The sequence below is a fragment of the Schistocerca americana genome, chromosome 10, assembly GCF_021461395.2.
Source record: "Schistocerca americana isolate TAMUIC-IGC-003095 chromosome 10, iqSchAmer2.1, whole genome shotgun sequence".
NCBI lineage: Eukaryota > Metazoa > Arthropoda > Insecta > Orthoptera > Acrididae > Schistocerca > Schistocerca americana.
In genome coordinates, this window is record NC_060128.1 from 17,636,071 (window position 1) to 17,661,837 (window position 25,767).

Sequence of the window (25,767 nt, forward strand, 5' to 3'; positions counted from 1 at the left end):
ACAGACGACAGAACGCTGCAGCGATGCTAGCGCTCCGCGTGGTAACATTTCGCATTGCAGTGAACAGAAGACAAGCGATTTCTTTGATCAAATATACGGCCTCGGCCTAGATTTGATCAAATATTGGACGACATTTGTCAAAGATCCCTATTACACTATCAAATATCTTTGACAAAGATATTGGACAAAGATATTGGACAAAGTAATTTGATAGTGTAATACCGGCCTTAGCAATATTTTGATGGGTATGTCTTTGACATTATTCAGCATGAAATGCTCTAAGATCTCGGTGTGCGTATAGCCCAATAATTCTGTTAGTTCTACGATGTTGTAACAGATACGCACCAGGGTGCGGTATGTTAACAATTATATAAGGTCCTTCATATAGCAAACGCCACTTAGCGTTGCGTCGTTTGAGTGCAACAGATTTATGATGAGTACGAAGTAGTACAAGCATTCCTACCTCGAATTTTTGTTTTCTTTTTATTATGTTTCTGTGATGTTTGTTTCGTATCTGTGCGTGATGTGTCAGCGTAGTCAATACTTCTTTTATTTTCTGTTCAGGTGTGATTTCCTTGTCTGACAACTTAGGTAATGGTTCTATCCACTGATCGTTCTGTTTGCAATTGAACATGATCTCGTTAGGTGTGTAATTTGTATCGTAAATATTTAAGTTATTGTGTACGTCTTCAAAAAGACTTAGGTAGGACACCCAATTAGTATGTTTTGATGAAATATAGGTCCTCATGAAACGATTTAATTCTCGGAAAAGTCTCTCAGTCGCGTTACATTGTGGACTAAACCTCGAAATAAATATACTTTTAATGTTATTGTCCTTCAAGAAATTTCTCCATTTGTACCCAGAGTAGTATGCTGCATTATCTGATAGAATTGCTTTAGGTTTTCCCACGTGCGTCAGGTATTCACTTGAGAATCTTCGTATTATAGCACTTGCAGTGGCGGATTTTAAAGCATAAAGTTTAACATGTTTAGAAAATATATCGTAAAAAGCTAAGACATATTTGACGCCTCCAGAGCTTGCTGGATGCGGTCCACTGATGTCAGTACACAGAATTTCCAGGGGTTTACTAGGTAAAATAGAATGTAAATCTGTTTTTGTGGATAAATTCTGAGGTTTTGATTTTTGACATATGACACATGTTTTCAGTTCCCTGTAAATTTTTCTTCTCATATTGCTAAAATAACAGTATGTACTGAGCTTCGCTAAACACTTTTTTTGTCCCATAATGACCCCATACTAAGTGTGTGTGCCAAATTAAATTACGTTCAGACTCTTTGGGAATGCATACACACCAGTTAGTAGCATTTGGATGTCGGCGGTAAAATAGCACATCATTGTGTAACTTGTAATACTTAGTCAAAGGATGATTGTGTTTTTCTACCAGTAATGTTATTATTTTATACCAGTGAGGATCAGATTTTTGTAATTCAGCCATGTTTCTGCACATATCAATATAATATTGGTGATACTGCTTGTCTTGCATTAAGAGAATCCTGTAGTCATTTATATTTTCTAAGTCACTGTTGGTATCATTCATACCTTGTGGAAGTCTAGACAAAGTGTCTGCAATGGTGTTGTCCTTACCTCTTATGTACTTAATTTCAAAAGAGTAGTTCTGAAGTGTAACTGCCCATCGTGATAGTCTAGGATGTACAAGTTTACAAGTTAACAAAAATGTCAGGGCCTGGTGATCGGTGTAAATTACTGTATGTTTTCCAAATAAATAATAATTGAATTTCTTGAATGCCCATACTATGGAAAGTGTTTCTAACTCAGTAGTGGAGTATGTACGCTCACATTCAGTTAGAGTGCGACTCGCAAACCCAATAATTCTTATCTGTTCCTCCTCTTTATTCTTTACAACTTGAAATAAGCAACAGCCCAAGCCAGTACGTGAAGCGTCACAAGTCATACAAAAATCTAAATTGAAATCTGGATGGCTCAATATGTTAGCATTCACTAAAGCATGTTTAATTGTATTAAAGTCATTCTGGCACTGTTCCGACCAGATCCGAACTTGATTCTTTCTGAGTAGATTTAGCAGATGTTTACTGTTCAAAAGTGGTTGTGGCAAAAAACGTCTGAAAAATGAACATAGCCCAAGGAATGATTTTAACTGCTTTTTAGTTCGAGGGCTAGGAAAGTTTCTGATAGCATCTAATTTACTGGGATCCGGACGTATGCCCTGTGAATTAATGATATGTCCTAAATACTTTATCTCACTGCAACCAAACTTTGATTTTCTAAGATTGGCTGTGACTCCAGCTTGTGCAAATTTTTCTAAAATTTTTTGAAGTGTGTCAACGTGTTCATTCCAGGATTGTGTAGCTATCAGTATATCATCTACATAGTGTGTGACTGTCTCAACTAAATCGTCGCCAAGCACGGTATCCAGGGCTGTAATGAATACCCCAGAGCTGACATTCAGTCCGAAGGGTAGAACACAAAACTGATAGGTTCGCCCCCCGAACATAAATGCAGTATATTTCCGAGAATCAGGAGTGATACCCACCTGCCAAAACGAATTAGCGAGATCTATTGTGGAAAAATATTTTGCATCTAGAAATTTCTGTAATTGCTCTTCTAAATTTTCAGGTTTTGTGTGAACCGGTAAAATTATTTCATTAATAGCTCGTGCGTTTAACACTAACCTAATGCTTCCATTTGATTTTTTGACAACAAGTAGAGGACTACAGTAAGGTGAGGTGGATGGTTCAATGACCTTCCAGTCTAACATTTGTTTTAATTCTTGCCACACAGCAGGTCGTTGAGATAACGGTACGTTATATGTCTTATGGTAGAAGATCTTGTGAGGCTTAACTTCAATCTTGTATACATACGTGTTGATAACACCTAATCGTTTGGTAAAAACTTGTAAATATTTGGATAACACTTCCTGTAGTTTTATACGTTCATGTACACTGAGAGCTGTAGCTTCACTTATCTTATGATCAAGCAATGTTTTCAAGTCCATTAGCTCTGCGTCACATGAGTGTGTTTGCATGTCTTGAATGTCTTTGTCAAGTACTAACTGAACCTTGTACCCTGTACAGTGTTTGTCATGCTTTAGAGTTCTCCTGTCCAAATCAATAATAATTACCCTGCTTTTATCATTTAAAATACATTTACCTTTGGAGAAGTCTATAATGCATTCCTTCTCGCTCATAATATCTATTCCTAATATGCAATTTGTCACAAGGTTTTGTACAACCAGGAATGGCCATTGTACGGTTCCATTACCTATTTTAACGTTTACAAAAACTTGCTTCGTAACCCTACATGACTTATTACCTAGTGCAGTAGTTATTTTACAGTTTTGGGCAGGAAACTCAGGCACAGGTTCCAATTCACACATCTTTTTATAAAAATTAAAAGATAAAACGCTCACAGCTGCACCTGTATCTAGGATAATAGTAGTTGGAATCCCACCTACTACACCAGTAGTAGATGCTAAAACGATTTCATTTGTGTTTAAACGACATTGTGTACTGTCTTGTAAAAGTTCATCTGATATATTGTTATTGTGGTTGTATCTTATAAATAAAACAGGTAGTTTTTGTTTAGAATTACTCGGCATATCATTATTCCGTTGTTCAAGTGTGATGTCAAATAACTGATTAACATTGAAGCCGCCCCCCAAGGATTCTTCAGCCACGACCTGGGGCAAAGTAGTGACTGTTTCTAGTTTGTTGGATTAGCATTTGTACTAGGTACTGACACAGATTGAGGTTGTGCATCAGGTGTCATTTCTATTATATTCACATTCGGATATTGCCTATTATGATCTCCAAACTTCTGCGGTTGTTGTTGCTGTTGCGCATTATAACTTACCTGTCGGTCGTAAAGTATGCTCCAATTTTGACCTGGTGGCTGCTGTGGTAAAGCAGAGTTTGAATGAAAGTACTGATCGCTACGAGTCCAACCTTGATGCTGTCTTGGCTCGTAGTTATTATTATTTCTATTTCTGTTTGTGTTTTTGTTATTACCTTTGTATCCGTTGTTACCGTTGTAGTTGTTACCGCGGTGCCTTTTGTATGGATTGCCGCATGAAATGTTATTACTGTTGTAACTATTGTTTGTATTGGAATACGCGTGTTGATTTTGATTTCCGTACTGAGACGGCATGTGAGTTTGCTGTTTTTGTTGTACCGCGTATCCAACTGTGGGCGCGCCAGAATTGTGTTGGCGAGCCTGCATGTTTTGCATACCACTAGTGTAAACATTGTGGCTGCTGTTTTGCCGCGCGAAGCGCTGATCTTCAAGTAACATGTCAACCGAATCTAAAGCTGTTAAAAAATAATCTGAATCGTCATCCGGGATATGTAGGAGTTTTTCTTTAATGTTGAAAGGCAATTTGGCCTTCAACGCACGGAGTATATCTCGCGTTGCGACTGGTTCGTCTAAAAAGTGTCCCATGTTCAAGTATTTTTCAAAATATCTGCGTAAGTTACCATTTTTACTGTTAAAAGTTTCAGGTTCTAAAATTTGTCTTCTGAGTCGCTCCTGAACGGATTGCGACCAGAATTTGCTCAGAAAAGCACGCTCAAACTCACTGTACGTGGTACATACGTCAGCTTGACTGTATGCCCAGACAGCTGCATCGCCTTGGATGTAACCGACAATATATGAAATCTTTTTCCGGTCACTCCAAGTGCGTGGAAATGCGTTACTAAAAGATTTGAGAAAAATCACCGGATGAATGGTTCGTTTTTCTGGGATAAAAATCTGAAATTGCCTGTGTTTCATTAAGCTTTCGTCTTCCTTTGCATTATGATATGGATTTGTCCCACTGTAATTACTGCTATGTCCAGCTGGCGAGTAATTACGATAATGTTGCTGTGGTTTACCATAATAATAGCTTGTGTTTGTGTTTGCACATCGTGGTATGTGTTGTAGTCGTGGTGTGTTTTGTTCTTGTGTGTTTGTCGTGTGCGGTATGTGTGTGTCATACTCGAATGTATATTGGTTCCTGGACTGTGCATTTTGACTGATATTTTCGTTACATTCAGACTGTGGTCGATCGGTGAATTGTCTCATGGGTGCAGTGACGGATTGTACTGCGTCACTGATCAGCTGTTTGTTATTAGTAATGTATTGCGCTACGGAGTCGTGCACAATTGTTGGTAAATTTTCACGCAAGCATCAAGTCTTTGTTGACTACCCAATCATGAAATTCTTTATTAATATTTTGAAAATGAGCTGTGGCATCAGACTGTAAGATGTCAGTCAGGTGTTGTTCAACATTGTCAAATTTATTCTGTACGTCAGTAATTCGTTTTTCAAGGTTGTCATGTACTGAAGGATATGTTTGAATTTGTTCAGTAAGAACTTCACACGTGACATTAAGGTTTTTTACTTGTGTCTGTAAAAGTGCTACGTCAGTTGTCTTTTCTTGTCTCGTATTAAGCTGGGAAAATTTAGCGCTGAGTTCAGTCATCTGTTTGGTCAGTGTGGCGTCTATAAGTTCCACACGCTTACATAAAGTGTCATTACCTGTCTTGAGTGCTATGAGATCAGATTTGATTCCGTCATTTTGTGTCTTTAACTGTTCATTTTGCGTCTGTAAGGTTGCCATGTTTTCGGCGTTTTGCTTCATTAGCATTTGTAACATGTCGGCAATGTTTACCGTTTGCAAGGTCTCTGCCCCCGCCGCGTCATTAGACGTGACGTCATGCATTAACATGGGCTCTGATTGAGACTTTGAAATTTTTGTAGTGGACGGCCTATTGTCAAAATTTTCGTCAACACTTGCGTCAATGTTTGATGAATCGTCACTACCTGTTGCTGTCGTAAAGTCATTTTCTAACATTTGTCTCTCGTCCGAGTCGGATTGCGTCTGAATAGTACGTCTTTGCTGTTCCATTTTTGCGTATTGTTTTCTAGTTATTACCATGCCACACGTGATATATGTTTCAAGAAAATATTTGACACTGATTTTAAAATAAAATGCAGTTGAGCATGAATCGGTCGTAGCAACAATGGCTGTCTGTTAATTTAAAAATATAAACTGAATTTGAGATTATTGGTAATGGCTGCTGGCCATGTTACATGATATCGTACAGAAGTCGGCCATATTGTACACTCGTGTATTGGTATTGTTGCATACGTTATTGTTTAAGGAAAAATACTGAGAATGGAATTTATCACTGAAGCTGTTATGCGGAAAAGAAACACTACAGAATCTACTGAAAAGCTAATACACTGAATTATACGTCTGGTCAAGCCTGCTAATGCAAAGATGCTGCGTCTTACCTTATTTTGCTGGAAGCTTCCTTGCGTCTTCCCGCAAAATTTTATAATTGGCAAATATCTTCTGATTTTTGTTATTTCTCATATAGTCAAGTCCAGGTCCAGAAAGTTGATTTTTCACATGAAACAAAGAGAACAATGTAACAAATGACAAAATAACAAGTCCGACACGCAGTCGCCAATATAAAATTAATAAAATAAATTAAATTAAATAAAATATTAATTATTTTATCTGTATGATTGTCTCTCCTATGAGTCGTCAGGTTTTAATTATTCGGTATCAGACCCTTGACAATGGCTTTTTCGTAAAGGCAATGTTACTCGTAGTTGACCGTGAAATAAAACTGAAATAATCGGACTTCGTAATTAAATCGTTTCCAAAGACTGCTGCGGTAGGTGCGGACTCATAATCTAAATCTCAATATTACAATAATTTGCCAGCCATGCCAAAACGTCGTACAGAGGTGATTGTCTACTAAACAAAAAATTACACAGTTAGTTAAATCAGATATATTCAATGAATAAGCCTACAGTTCATAATCCTACTTACTTTTATAAATATAAATTCTTTTCAGAATCGAGTGCCTAGTATGGTTGCAACTCGCAGTAATTTTCTATAACATGAAATATGGCGGTGTGCCAGACAATAAACTAAAATACGTGCTTCACGCACCACTTCTACCAGAGCTCTCCCTCTTCTTAATCAAACATACGAGTAACGTAATTGTGCTTTTGTTTTATCAGCGACACAGCGCTGCAGTTGTGTGCCATAGGCTTTATTTATTTGTCAGTGATTATTTATTTAATTAATATCTCGCGTTTCCGAGGAAACTCACGCTCGGCATGCAAATGTGCCTTTATAACTACTTACAAAGTTTGCCAAGGTAATACCATTCCTGATGTCCAGGCGGAGCTTCAACGAATCCTCAGAACCTTAGGCCCCCTACAAAACCTTTCACCTGACTCCATCAACCACCTGACCCCACCAACACCCCGCACCCCTACCTTCTACCTTCTTCCTAAAATTCACAAACCCAATCATCCCGGCCGTCCCATTGTAGCTGGTTACCAAGCCCCCACAGAACGCATCTCTGCCTATGTAGATCAACACCTTCAACCCATTACATGCAGTCTCCCATCCTTCATCAAAGACACCAACCACTTTCTCGAATGCCTGGAATCCCTACCCAGTCTGTTACCCCCGGAAACCACTCTTGTAACCATTGATGCCACTTCCTTATACACAAATATTCCGCATGTCCAGAGCCTTGCTGCGATGGAGCACTTCCTTTCACGCCGATCACCTGCCACCCTACCTAAAACCTCTTTCCTCATTACCTTAGCCAGCTTCATCCTGACCCACAACTTCTTCACTTTCGAAGGCCAGACATACCAACAATTAAAGGGAACAGCCATGGGTACCAGGATGGCCCCCTCGTACGCCAACCTATTCATGGGTCGCTTAGAGGAAGCCTTCTTGGTTGCCCAGGCCTGCCAACCCAAAGTTTGGTACAGATTTATTGATGACGTTTTCATGATCTGGACTCACAGTGAAGAAGAACTCCAGAATTTCCTCTTTAACCTCAACTCCTTTGGTTCCATCAGATTCACCTGGTCCTACTCTAAATCCCATGCCACTTTCCTTGACGTTGACCTCCACCTGTCCAATGGCCAGCTTCACACGTCTGTCCACATCAAACCCACCAACAAGCAACAGTACCTCCATTATGACAGCTGCCACCCATTCCACATCAAGCGGTCCCTTCCCTACAGCCTAGGTCTTCATGGCAAACAAATCTGCTCCAGTCCGGAATCCGTGAACCATTACACCAACAACCTGAAAACAGCTTCGCATCCCGTAACTACCCTCCCAACCTGGTACAGAAGCAAATAACCAGAGCCACTTCCTCATCTCCTCAAACCCAGAACCTCCCACAGAAGAACCCCAAAAGTGCCCCACTTGTGACAGGATACTTTCTGGGACTGTATCAGACTCTGAATGTGGCTCTCCAGCAGGGATACGACTTCTTCAAATCCTGCCCTGAAATGAGATCCATCCTTCATGAAATCCTCCCCACTCCACCAAGAGTGTCTTTCTGCCGTCCACCTAACCTTCGTAACCTCTTAGTTCATCCCTATGAAATCCCCAAACCACCTTCCCTACCCTCTGGCTCCTACCCTTGTAACCGCCCCCAGTGTAAAACCTGTCCCATGCACCCTCCCACCACCACCTACTCCAGTCCTGTAATCCGGAAGGTGTACACGATCAAAGGCAGCGCCACGTGTGAGAGCACCCACGTGATTTACTAACTGACCTGCCTACACTGTGAAGCCTTCTATGTGGGAATGACCAGCAACAAACTGTCCATTCGCATGAATGGACACAGGCAGACAGTGTTTGCTGGTAATGAGGATCACCCTGTGGCTAAACATGCCTTGGTGCACGGCCAGCACATCTTGGCACAGTGTTACACCGTCCGGGTTATCTGGATACTTCCCACTAACACCAACCTGTCAGAACTCCAGAGATGGAAACTTGCCCTTCAGCATATCCTCTCTTCTCACTATCCGCCAGTCCTCAATCTCCGCTAATTTCTAATTTCAATTTGCCGCTGCTCATACCTGACCTGTCTTTCAACAACATCTTTGCCTCTGTACTTCCGCCTCGACTGACATCTCTGCCCAAACTCTTTGCCTTTACAAATGTCTGCTTGTGTCTGTGTATATGCGGATGGATATGTGTGTGTGTGCGAGTGTATACCTGTCCTTTTTTCCCCCTAAGGTAAATCTTTCCGCTCCTGGGATTATAATGACTCCTTACCCTCTCCCTTAAAACCCACATCCTTTCGTCTTTCCCTCTCCTTCCCTCTTTCCTGACGAAGCAACCGTTTGTTGCAAAAGCTTGAATTTAGTGTGTATGTTTGTGTTTGTTTGTGTGTCTATCGACCTGCCAGTGCTTTTGTTTGGTAAGTCACATCTTCTTTGTTTTTAGATATATTTTTCCCACGTGGAATGATGAGACTTACCAAACAAAAGCACTGACACACAAAAAAACAAACACACACACAAAATTCAAGCTTTCGCAACAAACTGTTGCCTCATCAGGAAAGAGGGATGGAGAGGGAAAGAAAAATATATCTAAAAACAAAGATGTGTGACTTACCGAACGAAAGCGCTGGCAGTTTGATAGGCACCTATATATATATATAAACAAAGATGATGTGACTTACCAAACGAAGCGCTGGCATGTCGATACACACACAAACATAAACACAAAATTCTAGCTTTCGCAACCAACGGTTGCCTCGTCAGGAAAGAGGGAAGGAGAGGGAAAGACGAAAGGATTTGGGTTTTAAGGGAGAGGATAAGGAGTCATTCCAATCCTGGGAGCGGAAAGACTATTTTGTACCCAACAGAAGGCCTAGTACCCAGTGCCCTGACACTCACCACGATGTCTGATGTATACCCACGCAATCTGTCCCTCACAGGTATACTTTCGATGCAAATTAATGTGGTGGTAATAGTAATGATGTCGTATTTCAGTGGCAAGTGATGTAAAGGTGACAGTCGAACACAGAAATGTTACAAATGCAGAATAAGAACCCTTAATTTGGAATTGGAATATAGTGTATGCCGTTTGTGTGGTCTCCTCAAATGTGACAGAAGACGAATAATTTTCACGAGCCCCATTTCTGTTGTTACGCAGGCACGTCATACAGTTGCTGCCGGTATATGCCGACAGCTTGGAACGTCTGGAACTTTATGAGTACGACATAGTCCGCAACTCGGCCAGAAAGGCGTTCACTACCGTCGGAAGCTTGAAGCACTTGCGGGAACTCAGGATGTCCGTCCCCGATCGAATACCGCCCGGAACAGCTGCTCTGGCTTTTACGTAAGTGACCCATCAAGTAGGTAACTGCTGTATTTACCTGATTATAAGATGAGGTTTTTTTTTCCAAATTTGCCATTCAGAAAATATGAGATCGAGTAATATTGGCAGATTAAACTGTTGCTGCTGAGATTAACATTTTAACATTGTTTAATAGAGTATATAGAGGGTATCCTACATTTACAGATGAAGCTTTGCTAGCTGAGGTCACGTGCAGGTTTATTTTGAAGAATTCAGAAGGGCAGTGCCGGGCAAACGATATTTGCATCGAAAGAGTCTCGAGGTTTCCCGATAGAAACATTAATACTAATTTTTAAGTAAACATAACATTCAAAAGCGGAAATGTTGTCCTTCAAAAAACATTACTCGATTCTGACCCCAGATCAATATTTTATTTGATTATGAGAGACTGGAAGGATTTATCAAGTGCATTGCAAGTGAGAAATTCAGTTGCTGTTCGTGTATTAGAACAATGGGTGAAACAATACCAACTTTTAATCAGCTTTAGAACATGGTGACATTCAGATGAGAAGAGAGGAAAATTAATCCAGAATTAGATTTCTAATTAACAAAATAAATCGTATTAGGTTGACTGTAAATTATAGTGGCGAGACTCATCAGGAGATAGTAATGACAGACGTCAGTAGATCGTGGGGTAAGCAATAGTTAAAGAATTGGACCGAATCATGATTGTGAACTTTATTTATGTATCGGTTGTGGTTGTCATTGTTGTTACATCTGACTTGCACTCTGAAGATATTGTAGTACACGTTCCACAGTCTCGAGCAGCACTATACGAGGCTCGGTGGGGGAATAGCTTGGCAGGGAACTAGGATGAGTGTGGGGAGGGGAATAGAACAGAAGAGAATCTTTTGTGGTGTCACCACCAGACACCACACTTGCTAGGTGGTAGCCTTTAAATCGGCTGCGGTCCGATAGTATACGTCGGACCTGCTTCAGCTACGTCATTTGCTATGACCTAGCAAGGTGCCATATTCAGTTACTATAATCTGAACAGATAATATTGTGAATCATGTACCGTCAAGAGCAATGTTCATCATTAATGGACCCCCCAGGGGATCCACAACTCTTTTGTGGATACGTGTGTAGCGAGCACGGGACCCCGAGCTAATGTGGCCTTCCTTCTTTTCCGGGCTGCATATCCCCCCTTTCCATATCCTTCCCCATCCCCCATCTTCGCCCCCCCCCCCTCACCTCTGGCTCTTTCCTTCCCTTTCTCCCCCTCTGGGAGTATGGTTTGTGCCTACGTCCGGAGACGGACGCTTGTAAATGTCCCGCACTCTTCGCCTTCCTTGCTTGTTTGTCTTCATCTTTCTTCGTACTTCTCTTTCCCTTACCTCTTCTCTTTACCTCTTCTCTTCACCCTTTTCTCCGCTGCGGCATTTGAGACCTCTCTTCTTTCCTTTCCCTGTCTTTCTTCCTCCCTGTGCGTGTCTGAAGGCCGACCCACGCACTTCCATGCGTAGCCGGTGACGGGGTAACGCGTAATTCCCCGCCCCGGGTAGACAGGTAGGACACGTACGTACCCCCTGGTAACGGCCAGGCCCAGGGAGGGGTGATTACCCGAGCTGATACCTTCCGAAAGTGCCGATTGGTCCCTCCGTCCGTTTGTCGGGAGGTGTGACCTGAGGTGTGAACAATCACCTAAGGCGGGTGTGCCCTCGGTGAGGGCCCCCACAAGGAAGGAGCGCGCCATCGGAGACGCCGGTAATCATGGGGGATTCTTCCGCAATGGTTTCCTCACCTTCCACTATGTCTGCTCACAAACGTAAGTTCACTGAGTCTCAGCCACAGACGGTTCTTCCATCGTTGCCACAGTTCCTTGTTGTTTCTCGGTCTGACGAAGGTCACGACTTTTCCACGGTCAACCCTTTCATTATTCAGAAAGGTGTCGACGCAATTGCGGGTCCTGTAAAGTCTTGTTCCAGATTACGAAATGGCACCCTGTTGTTGGAAACACACAGTGCCCCCCAGGCTCAAAAATTGCTGCGTACTTCTCTGCTCCACACCTTCCCTGTCCGGGTGGAACCGCACCGTACCTTAAATTCCTCGCGTGGAGTCGTTTATACACGCTCCCTCGATGGATTGTCTGACGAAGAAATTCAGCACTACCTGTCTGACCAGGGCGTCACAGCTGTTCATCGGGTTATGAAAAGGGTTGACTCGAACATCATTCCAACCCGCACTGTCTTCTTGACATTTGACAAAGTTCAACTCCCATCAAAAATCAAAGCAGGCTATGAGATAATTTCCATTCGCCCTTATGTCCCAAACCCTACGCGTTGCTATCAATGTCAGCGGTTCAATCACACCAGCCAGTCCTGTTCCAATCCGGCCAAATGTGTTACGTGTGACAAGGATGCCCATGAGGGTGCTTGTCCACCTCCATCCCCTCGCTGCATCAACTGTATGGGTGACCACGCTGCTTCCTCTCGAGATTGCCCCGTTTTTAAGGACGAAAAACTCATCCAGGAAATAAGAGTGAAGGAAAAGGTGTCGACCTTTGCTGCTCAAAAGTTACTCGCCAGTCGACAGCCCACTGTGCCTCAGAAAGGAAAATACAGCACTGTCCTTGCTTCTCCTCGGCCAACAAAGGAGGCGGCCACGCAGACTTGCGACCTCACCTTTAGTACCACGGTCGTCAGATCGGCCAGCGCAAAGATCGCCCGTTCAACCTCACCACTTTCGCCTGCCCACTCAATGGCTCACCCTTCGTCGGGTTCTGCTAAATCTCGAGCCCAAAAGTCAGACGCCAAGTCTTCGAAAAAAGAGCATTCTCGTGAAGAGTTTTTACGTACCGCAACTTCACAACCATCGGTTCCTCCTTCATCTAAACATCATATTTCCAAGAAGGCTATGAAGAAACACAGTTCCTCTCCTTCTCCGCCAAGGCGTGTCCCATCTACAGCACCACCTGGCGGAAATCGCCCTCGGCCGTCTTCTGTGTCGCCGAGGCGCACTGCTGGTGGCCGGTCAACTGGCCGATCCTTGGTGGCTGGAGCTGCTCCTGACCAACCTATGGATCAGGATCTTCTGCCTTCGACTGAATGCCATTCCATGCTGTCGGTCGCAAGCTCTGAGCAGTCGTTGAGTTGACAGCACCCTTGGTCACGTTCCTCCATTTTCTGTTCACCCTATGTCCATTATCCACTGGAATATCCGCGGCATTCGAGCCAATCGGGATGAATTGTCGATCCTCTTACGATCCTACTCGCCGGTCATCTTCTGTCTTCAGGAAACAAAGCTGCGTCCCCATGACCGCTTTGTTCTCCCTCATTTTCAGTCCGTTCGATATGACCTCCCCTCTGTTGAAGGCACTCCAGCCCATGGAGGACTCATGATTCTTCTCCACGATACTCTCCATTATCACCAAATCCCCTTAAACAGTTCCTTCCAAGCTGTCGCCGTCCGTCTTTCCCTTTCTGGATACATGTTCTCTCTTTGTACGGTATACATTCCATCGTCCACACCAATGGCACGAGCTGATCTCCTTAATCTTCTTGGTCAGCTTCCACCCCCCTATTTGCTGGTTGGGGACTTCAATGCCCACCACCCGCTTTGGGGATCTCCACATCCTTGTCCACGTGGCTCACTATTGCTAGACGTCTTCCACCAAGCGGATCTAGTCTGCCTCAACACTGGGGTCCCCACATTTTTGTCTGCCTCCACGACAAATTTATCTCATTTGGACCTTGCGGTCGGTACTGTTCCGCTAGCTCGGCGCTTCGAATGGTTCGCCCTTGATGATACACACTCGAGTGACCACTTTCCATGTGTTCTTAGACTGCAGCCTCAACTGCCATATATGCGCTCGCGACGCTGGAAGTTTGCCCAAGCCGATTGGACACTCTTTTCGTCTCTAGCGACATTCGATGACCGTCGCTTTCCCAGCGTCGACGATGAGGTCACACATATTACCGACGTTATTCTCACAGCTGCGGAACGTTCAATACCACGCACCTCCGAATTGCCCCGGCGCCCCCCAGTTCCTTGGTGGAACGAGGCATGCCGTGACGCAATACGTGAGCGGCGACGTGCTCTTCGCATTTTCCGTCACCATCCAACTTTGGCAAACTGTATCCGATATAAGCAGCTCCGTGCGCGATGCCGTCGCGTCATCCGCGATAGCAAGAAGGCAAGCTGGAAATTCTTTATTAGCTCATTTAACATCTTCACTCCCTCCTCGGAAGTTTGGAGTCGGCTTCGACGGTTCTCACGCGCGCCTAGTTCCTCCCTGGTCTCTGGGCTCACTGTCGCGCATGATACCTTAGTGGACCCCGTCGCAATTCCTGACTCATTGGGTCTGCACTTTGCTGAGATTTCGAGCTCTTCAAATTACCCGCCAGCGTTTCTCCCGAAGAAACGTGCAGCGGAAGTGCGACATCTTGCTTTCTCCTCTCAAAATCGCGAAAGCTACAATACTGTTTTCTCCATGCGGGAACTCCAACATGCCCTCTCTTCTTCTCGCTCCTCCGCCCCAGGACCAGATGGTATCCATGTCCAAATGTTGCTGCATTTATCAACCCATAGCCTGCGTTACCTCCTTCGCCTTTACAATCGAATTTGGACCGACAGTACCTTTCCCAGGCGATGGCGGGAAGCTATTGTCGTTCCCGTTCCGAAACCTGGATAGGACAAACATCTCCCCTCTAGCTATCGCCCCATTTCTCTCACGAGTAGTGTCTGTAAGGTTTTAGAGCGTATGGTGAATTACCGTTTAGCTTGGTGGCTGGAATCCCGCAGTCTTTTAACACCTGCCCAACGCGGATTCCGAAAGCATCGTTCTGCAGTTGACCATCTTGTTGCTCTCTCCACTTACATCATGAACAATTTTCTCCGGAAACGCCAAACGGTAGCAATATTTTTTGATCTGGAGAGAGCATATGATACCTGTTGGAGGACAGGCATCCTCCGCACACTGTTCTCTTGGGGCTTTCGAGGCCGGCTGCCCCTTTTTCTTCGCGAATTTATGGCAGAGCGCACATTTAGGGTGCGGGTGAACACTACTCTCTCCCGTACTTTCTCCCAAGAAAACGGGGTACCCCAGGGCTCCGTGCTGAGTGTTGTACTGTTTGCCATCGCCATTAATCCAATTATGGATTGTCTCCTTGCTGATGTCTCGGGCTCCCTCTTTGTGGACGATTTTGCGATCTTCTACAGCTCTCAACGGACCAGCCTGCTTGAAAGACGTCTTCAAGGATGTCTCGATCGCCTCCACTCGTGGAGCATCGAAACCGGCTTCCGTTTCTCACCCAGTAAGACCGTTTGTGTTAATTTTTGGCGACGTAAGGAGTTTCTTCCGCCCTCCTTACATCTAGGTCCTGTCAACCTTCCGTTTTCCGACGTCGCTAAATTCTTGGGTCTTATGTTTGACGGAAAACTGTGCTGGGCCTCCCACGTTTCCTATCTTTCGGCTCGCTGTCTGCGTTCCCTTAACACCCTCCGTGTCCTGAATGGTACCTCCTGGGGAGCGGACCGAGTGGTCCTTCTCCGTCTCTATCACGCCTTAGTGCGCTCGAAATTGGACTATGGAAGCATAGTCTACTCCTCTGCTCGGCCGTCTATTCTTCGGCGTCTCGACTCTATCCACCACTGTGGATTACGTTTAGTGTCTGGAGCTTTTTACACCAGCCGTGTGGAAAGCCTTTATGCTGAGACTGCTGAACCTCCGCTGTCCAATCGGCGGGCAGTCCTTCTGAGTCGTTATGCTAGCCATCTGTCTTCCATGCCTGCTAATCCAGCCCATGACCTTTTTTTCGACACCTCCTTTAATGTCGGGTATGCAGGCCACTCCTCCTCCCTACTACCCCCGGGAGTCCGCTTCCATCAACTGCTCCATTCTCTCTCCTTCCACTTTCCTAAAACCTTCTTGACAACTTGGGGTACAGCACCGCCCTGGCTCCGTCCCCGGATCGACTTGCTCAGAGACCTATGTCAATTTCCCAAGGATGGTACCCCTACACTTGTTTACCGTCGGGCATTCGCTGCTCTATGTGCACAAATGACGGAAGCCACATTTATTTACACCGATGGCTCGAAAACATCGTTAGGTGTAGGGAGTGCCTATATTGTTGGCGACGCCCCAAATCACTTTCGGCTCCCCGACCAGTGTTCGGTTTATACTGCGGAGCTTTACGCTGTTCTCCAGGCTGTCCACTACATCCGCCACCATCAGCGGATACAGTACGTAATCTGCTCAGATTCTCTCAGCTCTCTCCTAAGTCTCCAAGCTCTTTACCCTGTGCACCCTCTGGTCCACCGGATTCAGGACTGTCTGCGCTTGCTCCACCTGGGGGGCGTCTCAGTGGCGTTCCTCTGGCGCCCGGGACACGCTGGTATCTGTGGGAATGAGGCGGCCGATATAGCGGCCAAGGCTGCAGTCTCTCTTCCTCGGCCAGCTATTCAGTCTCTTCCGTTTACCGATCTACGGAGCGGTTTGTGTCGCCAAGTTGCTCATTTATGGCATGCGCATTGGTCAACACTTCCCCACAATAAATTGCGGGAAGTGAAAGCCTTTCCTTGCGCTTGGACCTCTTCCTCCCGAACGCGTCGTCGGGAGGAGGTAATTTTAGCTAGACTCCGGATAGGGCACTGTCTTTTTAGCCATCGACATCTTTTAAGCGGTGATCCTCCCCCACTCTGTCCCCACTGCTCTCAGCTGTGGACGGTCAGACACCTTTTAATTGAATGCCCCTATTTTAATCCGTTACGCTCCCGTCTACAGCTATCGCCTGATCTATCGTTGATTTTAGCAGATGACACGCGCTCAGCTGACCGCTTTCTACAGTTTATTAGTGACAGTGCAATGATGTCAGTCATTTGATTTTTTTTTTTGGGGACAACCAACCCCTTTCTATAGTGGATTTTTAAAGCATTCCTTCTGCCTTTAGTTTCTCAAATTTTATGACTTTGTTCCCCTTGCTGCTGATTTTAAATTTCGTTTTTTTCCTGTTTCCTACGTCACGGGATGGGCGCTAATGACCATAGAAGCTTTGCACCCTAAAACCACAAAAAAAAAAAAAAAAAAAGAAAAAATATCGTTAATGGATTAAAGTTAAGTATCAAACTAATTATGTCCGCTTTCTGAATTCTAATTCCTTGTCATGTTCCAGATCTCACGTCAATATAGTTCTTCCCTCCTTACGCCAGCCTGCGTGAGCTAAAATGCGTGCCTTTTGGCCTCCTCTCGTAACACGGTGTTGACTCTTCAGCCAACACAACATCTTTATTGTCACATGACATGTTATATACAGTCGTTTGATTGAAATATTGGTCACTCATCAATGAATATATCTGTGCCTACCTAAGGATACCTAAAACAAGATACATTAAAATAACGCATATGGAAGTATTTTTCATGTTTGTTTCTGTAGTTTATAAATATGGACATACCTCAAGGACCACATATTTCCATAAATGTAATATATGTGTTTACATCTACATATTTAGATACATAGTTCTCATTATAGTTTACAAGTATCAACACATTTAAAAAGAACATATACCTCCAGTAAAAGGGAACATAAGCATACACATAGAACGTAATGTAGAAAAAACAGGAAAACAAAACAGATATATTATCTCCTACTTGTCTCTGTTTATAAAATCATCCACACTGTAGTAGCAGTTGGCTTTTTAAATATTTTCAATGTTTGCACAGGTAGATTCTAGCTTACAGTCCTTCATCTTTGAATGGATTTTATTTGCTAAGCTTCAAAGCCATGTAATATGCAGTATTTTCAGATAATGGTAGTCTATGGCAATGTAACATGTAATCTTGTTTGTGTTTTGTTGGATAAGTATGTGCAAATGAATTTCCCTCAAAAAGATGTGGGTTTCTTAACTCAGAGAAGTGTTTCATATATAAACATGGAAGGAATGGTCAGAAAGTCAAGGCTTGCAAATAAAGGTTTGTTCCAGTCATAGCTCTGATAATTTTTTTTCTGTAGCTTGAACACTCTTAGGTGGCTTCCTTTTCAACTCCCCAAAAAATTATGCCATACCTTACAACTGATATAAAATATGTATGATACACAATTTTCCTAACAGCTAAGTCAGTTACTTTATTCAGAACCCTCATTGCATAAACAAAACTATTTAACTGCTTCAGTAAGCAATCCACATGATCAGTCTGTTTTGTTTTCTGTGCTAATTCTTCAGTGTTTTTACAGCAGACTACTGCTGTTGAGTCATCTGCATACAGAATCGTATCTGAAGTTACCTTACCTGGTGTGTCATTTATATAGTAATGGGCCTTGTATGGACCCCTGGGGTACACCTGCATGTATTTCCTTCCAACTAGAGCAAGCTTTCTTGCCCTTATGTTGTATAACTACCCTCTGTTTCCTATTTTTGAGATATGACTTGAACTAATTTAAAGATTTTTCATGGACACCATAAGAAGCTAATTTGAGGGGCAGCTGCGTATGGTTCACCATAACAAATGCCTTACTGAGGTCACATAAGATACTTGATATGCCAACCGTGGTAATCTGTACCACATACTCTGTCTCTTTTTGTACATCTTCCATGTTTAAACTGCAGTTTGCCTGAATGCACATGTATTCAGAACTGAATTGACTTTAAAACTGGACAAACACACAATAGTAGTATTAACTTCTGCAGCAGACTGTTAGTCTACATAGGAGCCAGTGGCATAGTTGTGTGTTTCCCGCTGTAGTGTTATCGATGTTCACTGTGATGTATGATGGGTGTGAAAGGATATGTGTCAGCTGTCAGTTCTATGTAGCTAATGAGAGAGCAGTGAGCAGATTATGTGTTTGGAAGTGAGAGACACCGCAAAATTGTCACACCTGTACAAAAGCAAAATCCTACACGTATTTGGATGAAAACAGCCATATTCTGAGGTCATCACATCATCAGAACAACTCACAGTTAATTCAATTAAAATGGCATAAATTTAGAACAGGTATAATGTTAACTCTTTAGGCAAATACTTTGTCAATAAAACAGTTTGTAATTTTGATTGGTCAAGAATATGTTAAAAATTAATTTTTCTTAAGAAGCCAGTCAAATAAAAGGGGGCTCGTCTTAAAATTGGGGTCATCTTACCCTTGCATATGTACAGTATGGTGTGCTGTTTGTTACTGAAAACATGTACTGAGCCAGCAGGGGTTAGGTCTCTCAGCTGTCAGGGTTACTCACAAATTTGGTGGCTTCAAATCAACCAGCCAAAGATCTGGCAGTTCTAATGTAAATATTATGAAGTAAAGGAAGCCTCTCACTGCACTAGATAGCAGAAGTGTAGAGTTTTTCAGAAGAAACCCTTTGGCAAGTTAGAGGACACACACACACACACACACACACACACACACACACACACACACAGAGAGAGAGAGAGAGAGAGACAGAGACACACACACACAGAGAGAGAGAGAGAGAGAGAGAGAGAGAGAGAGAGAGAGAGAGAGAGAGAGAGAGTGTGTGTGTGTGTGTGTGTAACAATTTTTGTTTTTCATATTCATGTTTCCAAAAAACGCTTAAAGAAAGATTTTCACAATTCCTGTTACAGGTTCCTAAGGGTTGTGCAGGTGACTTGGCAGAACAAATCTGATGAGGAACCCATGTCTGCAAATTTACCATTTGGATGTAAAATAAGTTTGAAGGTTGGATCACTTTCATATCTTCCACTTCACTGTGTGCAGACACGCACACAGTGGAGGTAATAAGCTCCGACTCACGTGCTGTAGGAGCACACGATACAGTCAGTGTTTAGAATATTCGTCTTAGTGTTCCATTCTACGTGGTGAAGGACATTCTCTTCAAAGTAGAGAGTTTGGCCGGTCTGTGAAACACCGCAGATCGCTGCAGTTGTGAACGTACTGACCAGTGAACGTACTTGCAGCCATTGTTGGAGTCAGAGGAAAATAGTACGTGATGTCATAATTACAACAGCGTGTGAGAACGGCACATTCCTCTCAATAGGTGCGCGCACTGGGAAGTGGTGGATTCAAAAGTGTTCTAATCTTCAAACTTATTTTACATCTCAAGAGGTGCGGGTTCATTATTAAAAACTTGTATACTAAGTCCCCTCTCCAAGTCCTAGAAGACAGCAATAGGAATTGTAAAACACTTTGTTGCCAATAAAAAACAGAAAGCGTACAGAAAGCAGAATCTGGACTGAGGATCAAAGTAAACAAATAATATGAACACAGGTCTCGTACCAGTCGGCCACAGTCAGTGAGGCCTTTATCTCGAGGCACATCTGTGGTAACGGGTGAAACTTTGGCGTGACACATACCACAGCTGTATACATTTTAAGAAACTTTTATTTTCACAGACTCAGTTGTATGACATAAATGACTGAGTTGTTTGGTCATATGAAAGACAGAGAACAACAACCTGACTGATCGATTCAGACCACAGAAGAGGACACAGAATTGACAAACATTTTCTGAATAACTGTAGGTCATAACTGCACCGTTGTGGAGCTACAGCTGATCGGTGACGAGAGCACAGAAAAGTGTGTGCTCTTGAACTAACTTTCTGCAGCGTAATTGCCTGTTACACTAAAGAGCACAGTTACTACTTAAATTAGCTGCAGATGATAGTATCAGCTGGTCTGTCAAACTTGGTAAAACTTTAAATACATATCCACGGCTAGTTACCTGACACACGAATTTTCTGTTATGTTTACTGTTTAATGGTAGACTGTTAAATCCAATTATGCTAATAGTACTGTAATGTCAATAATAAGATACTAATTGGTACTGGAGAAACAGGACTGCATGTAGATAGTTGACATGAGGTACTGTAAGATCCAGTGTTGTTAATACTGAAATGTATAGGCTACATGTTTGTTTTTTTGTCATGTAGAGATAACCTGAATTAACTTTTATTCTAACAACTTCAGTAGCACCGATTCTGACAAAATTACACAACTAGACACATTCTCGCAGCTGACCGGCTGCTGTTCTACAGCGGGAGCTTCCCGACGGTGCATTTCTGACCCGTGGTTCTCTATTGCTCAAATCGAGGTTGCCAATGTTGCTCTACTCTCGTGTTGTGGCCAGTTTTATTTTCCCATACTATATAATGATCACCTCGATATCCGCGTGTCCCCACTGTCCGTGATCAGTCGAACATATATGAAACAAATTTAAATTAGAATTTTGATACCTGGAAAATTAATATAGTTACAATTTCCCTATTTTTTAGTGTTCTAAAATTGTACTTGGTGCAAATCAGATAGCGCCTCGGTTCATTTGACGTGGATGTTTCCAAAAAATGTAGTGTTGTGATCCTATCCTTTCATGAGAGTTACTTTGCTGTGGCAACTGATCAGCGTCCTGAAGTTATCAAAATTGGTGAGCAGGGTGTGTTCTGTCATTGTAAGCAGAATGTGTCAGGTTGCTGTTTCTTATTTTTTCCCCCCATTATAAAGACAAAATAATGTGACACAACATAAACTATGTACTCGATTGTATTTTTAAGGAATGGAGGACTGCCACAACTGAAAGTGCTGGATCTACCACACGGATACGGTGTGGAAGATAACACAGTAATTGCCATCAGCCACGGATGTCCCGGTTTGCGGCAGCTCTCCGTCACTCACGCTACGAAGCTGTCGCCTGCTGCCTTCTCGGAGATTGACCGTCTAGAACATCTTGAAATGTAAGTGATGTTGCTGGCTTTGCAGTGTAGTGCAGACAGAGTATTTTGCTGAATAATGAAAACGTAACTGGTGAAGTAGTACAGAATCGTGTGAGTTACTCATAAATGTTGTGACTGAAATTGTGTTGAATAAGAATTGTAAGTCAAGACATTAAATAAAATATGCAGCTGGCCATTAAAACTGCAATATGACTGAGGTAGAGTGCAACAATTGTCAAACACGCATGAAGTTTACTACTGTTTTTACCCAAGTATAAGACGATCCGAAAGGCTTCTTTAGAAACATTTATTTTAACATACCCTGACTAATCAGAGTAACAAACTGTTTTATTGACATTATGTATCTGCCTAAAATTCCAGTTTTGACTGTCTACATTTTGATAATACAAGGAGAATTAACCCCTTAATATATATATATATTTTTTTCAAATTATGTTCCAAAAATGATATTTTTTATTAATGAAAAACATTATATACTGAAAGACATTACATACTGAAATATAAAGATGGGTTTTAGAGCTCAAAATTATAAGTTACAAAATTTTGAAAATCACCAATAGTAAAATCCTGAGCATACTGGTGCACTAGACTTCGATTGATATATCTGAAACTTGGAGTCATTTTTAGGTTTCTGTGCAACTGTCAATTCTAAGTGTGGATTTCACAACGGTTTCCTGTGAACAGAAATCTCGTAGAAGCTGGCCAGAGCACAGTGGACGTATTTATCTCGTACCACCGGCAAGTACTTGTCGCTCGACTGGCAAACTGTCGTCACTTTCGGTCTCGAATGAAATAACGCCACATTCTTCTTCACTTTCTAAGGTGCAGTAAATGAAGCAGGGAAAAATGAATACAAACGTCTCAAAAATGAGATTGACAGGAAGTGCAAAATGGCTAAGCAGGGATGGCTAGAGGACAAATGTAAGGATGTAGAGGCTTATCTCAAGAGGAGTAAGATAGATACTGATTACAGGAAAATTAAAGATCTTTGGAGAAAAGAGAACCACTTGTATGAATATCAAGAGCTCAGATGGAAACCCAGTTCTAAGCAAAGAAGGGAAATCAGAAAGGTGGAAGGAGTATATAGAGGGTTTATACAGGGGCGATGTTCTTGAGGACAATATTATAGAAATAGAAGAGAATGTAGATGAAGATGAAATGGGAGATATGATACTGCATGAAGAGTTTGACAGAGCACTGAAAGACCTGAGTCGAAACAAGGCCCTGGGAGTAGACAACATTCCATTAGAACTACCGACAGCCTTGGGAGAGCCAGTCCTGACAAAACTCTACCATCTGGTGTGCAAGATGTATGAGACAGGCGAAATACCCTCAGACTTGAAGAAGAATATAATAATTCCAATCCCAAAGAAAGCAGGTGTTGACAGATGTGAAAATTACTGAACTATCATGTTAATAAGTCATGGCTGCAAAATACTAACGTGAATTCTTTACAGACGAATGGAAAAACTGGTAGAAGCGGACCTTGGGGAAGATCAGTTTGGATTCCGTAGAAATGTTGGAACACATGACGCAATACTGACCCTACGACTTATCTTAGAAGAAATATTAAGGTAAGGCAAACCTACGTTTCTAGCATTTGTAGACTTAGAGAAAGCTTTTGACAATGTTGACTGGAATACTGTCTTTCAAATTCAGCAGGTGGCAGGGGTAAAATGCAGGGAGCGAAAGGCTAATTACAATTTGTACAGAAAGCAGATGGCTGTTATAAGAGTCGAGGGGTGTGAAAGGGAAGCAGTGGTTGGGAAGGAAGTGAGACAGGGTTGTAGCCTCCTCCGATGTTATTCAATCTGTATATTGAGCAAGCAGTAAAGGAAACAAAAGAAAAGTTCGGAGTAGGTATTAAAATCCATGGAGAAGAAATAAAAACTTTGAGGTTCGCCGATGACATTGTAATTCTGTCAGAGACAGCAAAGGACTTGGAGGAGCAGTTGAACGGAATGGACAATGTCTTGAAAGGAGGATCTAAGATGAACATCAACAAAAGCAAAATGAGGCTAATGGAATGTAGTCGAATTAAGTCGGGTGATGCTGAGGGAATTAGATTAAGAAATGAGACACTTAAAGTAGTAAAGGAGTTTTGCTGTTTGGGGAGCAAAATAACTGAAGATGGTCGAAGTAGAGAGGATGTAAAATGTAGACTGGCAATGGCATGGAAAGTGTTTCTGAAGAAGAGAAATTTGTTAATGTCGAGTATTGATTTAAGTGTTAGCCATGTATGGAAGTGAAACATGGACGATAAATAGTTTAGACAAGAAGAGAATAGAAGCTTTCGAAATGTGGTGCTACAGAAGAATGCTGAAGATTAGATGGGTAGATCACATAACCAATGAGGTGGTACTGAATAGGATTGGGGAGAAGAGGAGTTTGTGGCACAACTTGACTAGAAGAAGGGACCGGTTGGTAGGACATGTTCTGAGGCATCAAGGGATCACCAATTTAGTGTTGGAGGGCAGCGTGGAGGGTAAAAATCGTAGAGGGAGACCAAGAGATGAATACACCAAGCAGATTCAGAAGGATATAGGCTGCAGTAGGTACTGGGAGATGAAGAAGCTTGCAGCTGCATCAAACCAGTCTCAGGGCTGAAGACAACAACAACAACAACAACAACAACAACAACAACAACGTGCTTAAATTCAATGTCAGACTTAGGATCACTGTAGTAAACCTAAACAACAATACAGGAGAAAGGCTGGAATGCACGTGTTTAATTGTCGAGCATCTAAAGCTGCACACAGTAAAGATGGTACCGAGTGGCAACCACCACGACAGCCAGGTACAAACGCAGTACCAGATGCTCTATAGTGGCTGAACACTTAACTATCAGTGCTGAAACAGGTATAAATGGAGTTCTACTTTTTCACAGGTCTATTTATAAGCTGCCCAAGTACACTATGGATTTTTAGTATCTCTCAGAATAATAAAACTGAGGTAACTCAGGGTTTTATGATAAGGAGTTAAAATAAAGGAAAAGATATGGTTTTCATTAATATTTGGACTGTTTTCTTTTCTACCTATTTTGCTTCTAACCCAGTTTTTTTGTGGTACCACTGTTTTTAATCATTATCCTGACAGTACAGCTGTGAAATTTATATCTTTGCTGTCACAATTATTTGCCTGTTTATTCAGAATACATTGCAATTTCAAAGGTTTTGGTGGGACCTGAGAAGGCATCTGTCATCCCTCCCTCCACCCTTTCCCTGCCCTTCCAAATTCTTCAGAATTGACCTGCATGTGATCTCAGAGTCAAAGCTTCATCTCTAAATGTATTATGACCTCTATATGCTCTACAAAACAATGTGAAAATGTTGACTGTGAATACGAGATGAAATGATCCTACAGTTTAGGAATGATGAGTTTGGGAAAAGCCTCATCTTATAATCGGGTAAATGCGGTAAACATTTGTATATGCAAAGAATCGGCATTTCAGTGCAATCGTGCAAAATTCTTAGCGAAACCTCTACCTACATTCTTTATGTAAGGAAATATTACAATGGTGGTTTCTCTGCACTGGAGCATAAAAGCCTTTACAGTTCCCAGGACTGATAAATTTTATAGCTCAATGGAAAAGTATATTGTCTCTTAACATGGAAAAAATGTACTTTCACCCAAGGGATAGTGTATTTTCTCTAGGCAAAAAGTGTGTTTTTGTTAAAGAAATAAAGAAAATTTTTTCTTCTCAATGCATAACCCTGAAGTTTCTCATTGTGAGATAGTGGCTAATGTAGCATTTTGCTCTTTTCCATTGTGTTAACAATGGCTTGCTGATTATAAAGCCTGATGTTCAGGCTATCTCAAGGAGTAGGGTATCGTCATCAATGTTGCAAATCTTTGCTTCAGATCTTGTGTAAGGTGTTGTTTTTGTGACTTTTCCTTTATGACAGTCATGCCACTTTGTAGGTGTATTTGTCATCACCCTCACCTTAGACTT

General features: G+C 42.4%; 1 protein-coding gene across 1 annotated transcript in view; it reads left to right on the forward strand.

Moving 5' to 3' along the window:
* The first annotated feature begins 257 nt into the window (after positions 1–257).
* LOC124552648 overlaps positions 258–25,767 on the forward strand; it is a 47,458-nt gene continuing 21,948 nt past the window's right edge. Inside the window, exons 1-4 of the mRNA XM_047126974.1 lie at positions 258–291; positions 9,978–10,163; positions 21,636–21,815; positions 23,273–23,325. Coding sequence (XP_046982930.1) covers positions 269–291; positions 9,978–10,163; positions 21,636–21,815; positions 23,273–23,325 — 442 coding nt within the window. The 5' untranslated portion in view covers positions 258–268. The remainder of the gene's footprint in view (positions 292–9,977; positions 10,164–21,635; positions 21,816–23,272; positions 23,326–25,767) is intronic.